The sequence below is a fragment of the Cicer arietinum genome, chromosome 7 (genome assembly GCF_000331145.2).
Source record: "Cicer arietinum cultivar CDC Frontier isolate Library 1 chromosome 7, Cicar.CDCFrontier_v2.0, whole genome shotgun sequence".
Taxonomy (NCBI): domain Eukaryota; kingdom Viridiplantae; phylum Streptophyta; class Magnoliopsida; order Fabales; family Fabaceae; genus Cicer; species Cicer arietinum.
In genome coordinates, this window is record NC_021166.2 from 25,160,282 (window position 1) to 25,171,223 (window position 10,942).

The 10,942-nt window shown below is 30.0% G+C and overlaps 1 protein-coding gene across 1 annotated transcript; it reads right to left on the reverse strand.

The window, feature by feature from the left end:
• Positions 1 to 9,404: 9,404 nt before the first annotated feature.
• On the reverse strand, positions 9,405 to 10,554 carry LOC101503452 (temperature induced lipocalin-like). The gene is made up of 2 exons (NM_001364864.1): positions 9,984 to 10,554; positions 9,405 to 9,831 (listed from the first exon to the last, which is right to left on the reverse strand). Exons 1-2 carry the CDS (start codon positions 10,350 to 10,352, stop codon positions 9,706 to 9,708), a joined length of 495 nt encoding a protein of 164 aa, NP_001351793.1. The 5' UTR covers positions 10,353 to 10,554; the 3' UTR covers positions 9,405 to 9,705.
• Positions 10,555 to 10,942: the final 388 nt, after the last annotated feature.

Sequence of the window (10,942 nt, forward strand, 5' to 3'; positions counted from 1 at the left end):
TCCTTTGTTTTTCCCTTCTTCCTTTTTCCTTCTTTCCTTTTTATATCCTTTTATTTTCCTTTTCCTTCCTTCTAATTTCCTTTCTTTCTATTCTCTCCAAACAAACATATATATTAATTACTTCTAACAAATATCTCAAAATAACTAGATATTTGTTAAATTACCATTTCACCCGTAACACATTAAATTCTTTGTAAAAGATTCACCGCAGTTAATTTAATTTATTTATCGACGAGTAATTCTAAACGGCATCACAATATCTTTTGATCATTTAAACTCCAAATTAATAATAACTTTGGCTAAAAAGCCTCCGAGCCAATATCCAAAATACACAAAAATACATAAAGTATACTTTAAAATTATGGGTCTTACAATTTGCACAAATTTATCTCTATATTTTCCATATTTAAGAGATAAAATATAATATTAAATCTATTTATTTTTATTAATTTTTAGATTTGTTGGTATGATTTTATATAACTATTTTTTTTGGTTCCATTTTCTCTGCTTATTTGTTTTCATATCTGCAAGGTAATATTATGTTATTTATGTTATGTTTATGTTATAATATTTATTAGTTTTTCATTTTTATTTTTATAATATTTTCGGTGCATAATGATAATTAATAAATTGCAATACAGTTTTTGATGTTCTTGGCTTGTGGCTTGGCAAGATGGATCAACGAGGCAATAAGAGTAGCAAACAAGGGGTGATTGTAGAGCAAGAGCACTGTAAGTTTGTGCTTCTATTTTTTTTCTTCAGTTTGATGCATATATATATATATATAGATATATATATCTTTATGTTTATAAATGTATCTTTTCATTTTAAGTTGAGTAAGAAGTGTATGTTTCTTTAATTCATGTCTATTGTATGTTTTATTTTTAACTTGTAAACATATGTTTATTTTTTTCTAAATGTAACTAATGCTTGAGTTTTTCTTAATGCATGCTTATTTTTTAATTATATTATTGGTTAAAATATTATTTTTATGTTTCTATTTCAAGATTATATATCTTTGAAATGTATGCTATTACCTTTTTAGCTTATAAATGAATGTTCTCTTTTTAACTCGTATTTTTCTTTTTAATATGTGTTGAAAGTTTCTGGTTCTTTAATTCAATCGTATGATTTCATTTTAACTTGTGTTTGTTGTTTATGCTTTTTCTTCAAATGTTTGCTTCCTTTGTATATATTTCTTTTAATTTCCTTGTACTCTTTATTTTTAACTTGTCAAAGTATGTTTTGTTTATTTTATTTCTAAATGTAACTAGCGTTTCAGTTTTTCCTAATGCATGCTTATTTTTTGTAAATATATTTTTGGGTGATATATCATTTTTATGTTTATTTTTCTTCAAATATTTGCTTCCTTTGTATACATTTGTTTTAATTTCAGTGTACGTTTTATTTGTAACTTGTCAAAGTATGTTTGTGTTTTATTAAATGTAATTAGTGCTTCAGTTTTTTTTAATGAATGCTTATTTTTTCTAAATGTAAAATTTTAATACATTCCCTTAAAATTTTATTACAATCCTTTAAAAGTCAATAAAATTAAAATAAATAATTCAATGTGGTTGATATTTGGTTATTATTATTATTATTATTATTATTATTGAAAAAAAAGAAAGAAAAAAAAAGGTATTATTGGGCTAGGCCCATGTGAAGGAAATATAAGGGATTTGAAATCCCTAAAATAGATGTGATGAAGAAAAGAGAACGGTTCTAGAGAAGAAAAATAAGGGTTTGGTTCCGGTGGTGTTAACAGGTGTGTAGCAAACTTGCTCTCCGTTTGATCTACAAATTTAGTATGTTATTTCTACCACTGAGTTTGTTACTTTAATATATAGTTTGAGTAGTTTTATCTTCTCTGAGAGTTATTTGATATACTCACTATAGTGGAAGGTTGTTATTATTGTTTGATGTTCCCTATTGTTATTAGGAAGACTCTTATGTATTCATTAATTATTATAGTGGAAGTTTTTACTGGACTAAGTTCCATGGTTTTTATTCGCTCAAATTGAGGGAAGTTTTCCACGTTGAAAATTGTGTTTGTCTCATATTTAATTTTCTGCCAATTATTTTTGCTCTGTGGAATTGTATTTTCTGTTTGGCCATTTATCTGCACAGGTGGGGGAAAAAATATTCCGCATTATTGAGATAGTTATCGCTAATTATCTTTGGTTTTTCCCAACAAAGTGGCATCTAGAGCTCGGTTGATTTGATTTGTGCATTTGAATGGAGGAGGAAAATAAAGGTCCCAATATGATTAAACTCAACTCTTCTAATTACACAGTTTGGAAGACTCTTATGGAAGACATGTTATACAATAAAGATTTGTATGATTCTACTGAGGGTAACACTGCTAAACCCGCAGATAAATCTGACGTTGACTGGAAGAAAATGAATAGAAAGGCAGTGTCGTTGATCATCAGTGGTTGGATCTTAGTGTATATCCACATGTTGAAACTGAAATAGATGCAAACAAGATGTGGGAAAAATTAAAAGAGTTGTATGAATGAAAGAATGTGCAAAATAAAGCATTCTTGATTTGGAAGCTGGTGAATATGAAATACAAAGATGGGGATTCAATGGCAGAGTACACTACAAGAAAAACTGTTATTACCTACGACAAATTTTATCTTTACCCACGGACTATCCATAGGTAACGTAAATTTACCTACGGATTACCCACAGACACGAGTTCGTAGCTAAATCGCTCGTAGGAAAATATTTACCGACGAATTCTATTTTTGTTTTTTTACGGTTTCCTGTATTTTTGAATATATATTGTAAGCATATTAAACATCATTGTCAAAACAAAGTGAAATATTATGTAAATAGTGTTTTCAAATTACACCTCCTGACTGCCACAAGTTTCAAAATAAGGGCAACTTGCACTACCATAAGTTTCAAAATACACATAACCATAAGTTTCAAAATACACATAACCATAAGTTTCAAAATACACATAACCATAAGTTTCAAAATACACATAACCATAAGTTTCAAAATACACATAACCATAAGTTTCAAAATACACATAACCATAAGTTTCAAAATACACATAACCATAAGTTTCAAAATACACATAACCATAAGTTTCAAAATACACATAACCAAAATACATATTGTCACTACCATAAGTTTCAAAGTACTACTATACGAAACTAACAATGAAATAAGTACTACTCATCGCCGTCATCATCGTTATACTCATCCTCGTCCTAATCTGGATGACGACGACGACGGGATGACTCAGCCTGTATGGAAGCAACACTTTTTGCCAATGTTGCTAGCTGTATCTGGAGCTCTTTAGTGCTTTGCTCATCCTCTTGTCGACGTTGCTCTGCTTTCCTTAGCTCCTCCCGCGCCTCTCGTGCCTCGTGTTCTGCCGCTTTTGCTCGCTCCTCGAATGCTGCTATCTGTGCAGCTATCTCGGTAGAGTGTTGAGACAAGACATTGACACAACCTCTAGATGGACGAGAATCTGGGACTAGACTTGCGACACCTGGTCTATAAAGTGAGGATCTATCTCCAGCACCATAGATCCTCCCTTTATTCTTCCCCCCAACAGATTGGACCCACATGTCTAAGCGAGCTTCCGCATTAACCACTTGGCTACAACTACTAGACGCTTCCCCATTTTTGGAAGCTTGTTGCAACTTACCTTGATATGTTTCCTACTCAAATAGAAAATGATTTAACATAATCAAATTACTTAACATAATCAAATTACTTTTCCAAGAAATACAAATGAAAGAATGAATGAATGATTTAATATTTCTTACATATGTTTTTTGTGCTCTTTCATCAACCCAAGAGTTGTCCTTCTTCTTATTGTGAGTTTTTAAAAAGACCTCATCCAATGTGGGGTCTCTACCTAACTCTTCAGCCTTACAAAAAATAAAAAACAACATAACCGTGAGTCACATTTCAGCAACAAAGGAAACAACAAAATATTTCAGCAAAATAACTCTATGCATTTTGAAACAACAACACAACAAAACAATAAAAATAGCAAATAGTAGGTATGTCCTTAATATAAAAAGTGTACCAATCGAATGGTATGTTCAGCAATGGATATAGATCCACCAGTATGGACAGCTCCTCCTTTAGAAGAAGCACGATTTTTCTTAGCTTGATTTGATATCTTCTTAAACGACGGATCCATCCATATCTTCTCAAGATCATTCCAAACAATTTCTCCCATCCAAGTTGGACACTTACGCTTCTTTCTCGCTCGCATCAACATATCAGAAAGACACATTAATCCTTTTGTATTGAAGATATTCTTAATCTGAAAATTGTGCTCAGGCAACCAAGCAACTTTCTCCTGCAACATTACATTACAAATAAATTATAATGTTGCAATTAGCATCCACACAATAGTTCAACTCATTAACAAGATATATAACTTAATCTTACACCAAATTTGTCGAACCAACGTTCCAAAGTTAATTCTGGGATTGCTCCCCAGCTAGGATACGGATCAACATATTGTGATGTAATGACTGAGGTGAGGGCCCTGGAGGCCACCCTACACGGTAACCACCTGTAAACAATTTAAAAAAAAATAACTTCAAATGAACCATAATCCTTATGTAGTAATGAAAAGTTAATCCTTATGTAGTTACATACCCTCGACCATCTGGCCATATCATTGTTCTCCCATCAGGCGCAACCCCATGACTAGAATCTGCACATCTTGACCCTTGAGTCTTATTACCAATATCAAGCGGTATTGAAGGTGGTGGATTAGCGGAAATTGAAGTATGTCGTGAAGCAACTGATGTTAATGGTTGTGACGGTGAACAATCAACAGTCGGGGAAATGTTGTCTTTTGGGACAAAATTTGGTGTGGGCATCATCACTATAATTGGTTCAGATTGATGCACCTTATTAGGTGGGAGTGGAAGCACTGCAGCTTGTTGGGTAGGAGGCTTAACATGTTGTTGGGTGGGATGTCGCACATATTGTGAGGTTGGTGTAGTGGCATTGGCATCTAGTGGAAAATGATCAATTGTTGCTTGTACCTGCTGAGCTGCTTGAGTTACCTTATGCGGTAAAATCATGCGATTTTTCTTCAAAGGAAGCTTGAGTCTAATCTTTTTTTTTGGAGTCATCTATAAAAAATAACATAAATAAAAACAATTAGCACACACAATAGTAAACACAATTCAAGATTATCAAAAGGTAGAATATGAAAAATCATCCCCATCTTCATCATCCATATCACTATCATTATCAATTGGAATATTTGGAACAAACGTTACATTGACTTCTTCATCGCTATGTGTTTCATCATGCAAGCCAACCATTTCTTCAATTTCAGTTAAATGTTCAACATGTGCCATATCTTCATCTTGATATGGCATGTCCTCATCGGCTCAATCCACCTCTACATGACCCATAGGCTTTGTTTTGATAACTGCAGCCCAGTGACGCTTATCAGTTCGCATTTCAGGATAGGGTACATAATACACCTGTCTAGCTTTTTGTGCAATTATGAAGGGATCATAGAGATCATATTTTCGATTCATCTTGATATCTACAATATCATATTGTGGATGAACTTTGGTTCCTCTGTTCCGTCTAGGATCAAACCATTGGCAATAAAACAAGGCTACTTTGTGAGGCAATTTGTAATACTCCAACTCGAAGATATGTTGGATGACTCCATAGAAATCATCTTCCCCTCCTCCAGTAACCCCTTTCACATAAACTCCACTATTTATGGTTTTCTTACCCTGAGACCAAGCTTTTGTGTGAAATTTGTACCCATTAATGTAATACTTGTGCCAAGTTTTAACCATTGAGTTAGGACCCCAAGCTAATGATAACAAGTTAGGGTCAGTCACGCCATTTTCCTTGTCAATGGCCTATACAAACATGATATTCACAATAGTTAGGTGAGAAGTTCTAATTTATTTGCAACAAACTTCAATAAAGCACTTACATACGCACGAAACCATTCTGGGAATTCTCCATGTATACGAGTTTGAGATATAGGATCTTCTTCAAGAATGGAATTAGAGTGCAAAAAGGCGCTGTCAATAATGAGAGAATTGTTATTACATGTATTTGGTAATTATGTGGGGTGTGTGCTTACATACTACTTACTCAATATATGGCTTGACCTCGTTGCAATTGATGAGGATGTGTACATGAGCAGACCTTCTTTCAGCATCACTCAACCAATGTGTTTGGGCCTTCCCACTAGGACGTCCTAATTGATTGCTAATTGACAGTGTTGTTGTGACAACATCATTTAATTTTGCACCTTCATTACGTTGGCTTCTATTAAACAAAGAGATTGTTTTGAAATAGTGGGAACAAAAATATGTTGTCTCTCGATGTAAGTATGACATACATATTGAGCCTTCCACTCTAGCCTTGTTTTTCACTGTGCGCTTAAAATCACCCATCATTCTGGAAAAGTGAGAGCAATAACTTAATAAAAGTGGAAATATTTAGAAAAAAAATGAAACCGTTAAAGGTGAATATAAATTACCTTTCAAATGGATACATCCATCGATATTGAACTGGACCACCAAGTTTTGCCTCATACGGGAGGTGAATTGGAAGATGCTCCATTGAATCAAAGAATCCTGGTGGAAAGATTCTTTCAAGTTTGCATATGATGAATGGAATATTTTCACCCAATTTGACCAATTCATCATGTCTTAAGGTATTGCTGCAAAAGCCCTTAAAGAATTGACTTAATTCTGTTAATGGTTTCCACACATGGTCAGGCAATGAACTAAATGCAAATGGAAGCAAACACTCCATAAATACATGACAATCGTGGCTTTTCATCCCATTCATTTGTCCTCTATTAACATCTGCACATCTTGCCAAGTTAGAAGCATACCCATCACAGATTGTTCAAACTTTTGATGTTATGAAATGTTCGAAATGAAGTTTTTTCAGATTGTTCAAACTTTCGAAGTTATGAAATATTCGAAATGAAGTTTTTTCAGAAATTGTTGAAACTTTCAAATTATATGAAATTTTCAAAATGAAAATTTTTCAGATATTGTTGAAACTTTTTAAATGAAAGTTTCAAACTTTCGAACATTTTGAAATTTTCGAAATTAAAATCCTTAGATTTTTCAAACTTTCGAGGATTTCGAAATTATCGAAATGGAATCTTCGCATAATTTCGAAACTTTTGGATTGTTAGAAACTTTTGAAATTAAAAATTTACTAAAAGTTTGGGTTGAATCTAAGCGTATTTAATTCTTGATATAAAATTTCCATTTATATATTTTTTGTTTAATATAGACTTTCTATTTTTTTTTAATTAACAAACTTTCCATTTTTTAATTTTGAAAGTTTGGAAGATTTATTGTTTCGTAGATTTCAATATTTCAAAAGTTTTGAAAAAAAAAATGAAAATTAACAATTCGAAAGTTTTGTATTCATGGAAATTTTCGAAAATTTAGAAAAAAAAAATATTTTTTGAAACTTTAATATTGTTCTAAAGGTTTGAAAATTTCATAAAGAATTGTTTCGAAATTATGAAAAATTAAAAATTAAGAAAAATTAATTATTTTTTATATTTCAAAAATTTGTAAACTTTCACCTAATAGAGTAATTTCTGTAAAATCTCGATAGATGAGATAAAAAAATGAGTGCATAATTTTTTTGAGAGTTTTATAGATACTAAATAAACTCAATCCCATTTTTAATATGGATTAAATGACTTATACTAAAATATAAATTAATCAAATTCATTGTTATTTTAACGATTTTACCTGTTACTTTAATAGAACTGTTTATCGAAACTGGCTTTTGGTAATTTTGAGTAACATATAAAATTATGTTGTCCTTTACTTCTTAATAACTTTTTTACTATGAATATATTTTATAAAATTAATCGTTGTAGCAAAAATTTATATTATGTATCATTTTTGTAATTTTGTAAGGATGAAATAATTTAATATATTTGATCAAGAAATAATTTCATATACTATTAAAATGCATTACGGTAATTTCTTAGTATTTTGGGTGAATGACGTTAATTTTTAATATGTATATTCAAAACGTAAAATACTTTTAGATTTGTAATAAAATTTTGCAGAGATGCACCTAAATAACATATTATACATATAGACTTATAATCTAACCGTAAATTTTATAAAATATGTATTCGGTTAGAAAATGATCGTGTAATTTAACCAAGTTTTCCACTTGCGTAATTCAATTATCCATCTTTTATCAAAATATTATTATTTTAAGTATAGTATTTATAAAATTTTCCACTCTTATTTAATCTTCTATTAGATATTTTTGATATAATTTAAATCAATAAATACTTCTATACAATTACATGAACCCAAATTTTCGAGACATAATATAACTTTTTTTTTATTAATTTTTTTTATCTATATATATTTTTTTATAGATATTTATTTAGTATCTAAGATCACCAAATAGAAGACTAAATATGAATTTATAAAAATTGATATAACTTTTTTTTTCTTCTGAAATTTAAGACAAAATTAAAACTTTTTTAATACATGATGACTTGGTGGTTTTTCTTTATAGAATACATAGAACTACTTTAAAAACCACATTATTTTACTTATCTATAATATTTTTTTAATATTAAAAACCGAATGTTAAGTCGGTTGAAATACTAATTAAAAGTTTAAAGATTCAACTAAAATTTAATTAGTTGAATTGATGATAATAAAATAATATTTTTAAATATAATATATTAAATAATATTGAACAAATATAACATAAAATTCAATACAGTAGATTAACTTTACACATAATTCAATATATATTATATGTAAAGTGTCATACTTATATCCATTTACAAATAATATTATTATTTTATTACCTCTCGCCTTGTTGTAAGATTATTTTAATATCAATATTTTTTACTTTTTAACTATGCCTACATGTATAATTATATTTAGAAATTTATGATTAGGTTGCTTCAAAATAACCACTAAAAATGTCTTAAAATGTAATAAAATTGTTTTTTATTTTTAATTTTTAAACAAAATGTGTTTCTTATTTTTCAAACCACTTTTAACCAATTAATCATCAATTTTCTTGATATATTGCAATTTTAAATCGGTTCTTTCAATTGATTGTCTGAACAATTTTAAAAGTTAATAAAATAATATGAGACACCGGTTCTCAATTCAAATGATTGAATCATCTAATCCGATTTATAAAAAATTAGTATTTTTCTTTTGGGTTAATTATTTGGATTGATTATATGTAATTAAGACCTCTCGAAAATGAGATAAATCAATACATATATATTTACCCTTATCTTTTTCACACCAATCATGTGTAGAGCGATCTAGATGCTAGATAAAGGATAAGTCATGGTCTTCTTCCCCGCTGCTTAACCAAAAAAATCAATAAAGAAAAGAAAAAAATAAACAACAAAATATCTTCTCTCTAATAAGAACTAATTACACAATTTGAATATCAAACAACAACTTATTATTTTTAGTCTATTTACATAACAAGATAACACATACATACATTAGTACAATTTACATAAATACAAACTAAATTGTTCTAAATATTAGAGTCTTTGAACACTTAACTTATGACACGAAATTAAACTTCTTTAGGCCGATTAATATTGTTCATAACCAAACATATTTATTTATTTATTTATTTCCCAAAAAGATATTTGAATCACCAAGTTCCTTTGGTGTCTTGAGGACCTTGTTAGACAGGTGGAGGATCACTCTGTGGAGTCTTATGCAATTTGCTCACATCATACCCTTCTTCTATAGCTTTCTCAACAAGCTCGTTGTATATTTTTTCATCTAAATGGGTATTCCTGCATAATATCTAAGGACCAAAATCATCCATGTTATTGTACGGACTCAATTTCATCGTTAACAAACTCACACATTTGAGGATACTGTTTTTGTTTTCATAATATGTGTATATAAAATGAATGCATATCTTATGAATATATGTGAAAAACAAGTTTTGCTTACCCAAAGATAATTCCTAGTAGGCTCGCCAATGAGAGCATGGTGATAATTTTGATCAAGATACAAAATCCAATAATTTCCAACAACAGGAAAGATTGGTAAGAATGGAGGCACAGTGAATTTGACTTTGAGCTTAGCCTCATCACTGTTGGGGTCAGCCTTATAAGCAGATCCCTCTATGTAGTTTCTTTTTCCATTATTCCAAGTCTCATTAAGAACATGAACAGTCCCATCATTGTTAAGAGTATAGGTTGCTCTTGTGTCCTCGCCATCGCCCTGAAAAAATGATGGCACAGAAGCTATCTCGTACCAACGACCCATATACCTCGCCAAGTCTACTCCTTTTACAACCTCCATCTCTTTCTTCTCCATTCTTTTTCTATAAAATGTTTGGTGGATATTTAGAGAAAAGGAAAATATTTATATTGAATTTTGTAACTCAACCGCATTGAATGCTTCAATTCAATTTATCGGCGTGCGCAGTTCAATTCAATCTATATATAAAAGCAAAACCATTCATGTTTTCTATACTATCAATTTTGTAACAATAATGAAATACATATATCCAAATTTTCTTACATCAAAATAAACAAAAGACTTAAAGTATTAAAGTTACCATAAGTATATATATACTAGACAATAGAAAAATTAAAATACTCGTCCTATTAATTTATACTATTATTATTTAACAATTCAATATATTATTTTTCGTTAGCTCGCTTCCTATTATATCATTAACTAATATAAAAAATTCAAATAAAGGAAATAGAAGAATAGTAATGTTTCTTTAGGTGCAATTATTTTTGTAGTTGAAACACTTTATCAATGAAAGCACCCCTCTAGATGAAGATTGTGAATGTGAACCTCTTTCTCTTTTTTTGGGTTCCTTTCCTTGATCTGAAACGAACTCTCCACCTTTTAGAGGTGGCAAATTGAATGTATTACGGATATAGATTTGAATT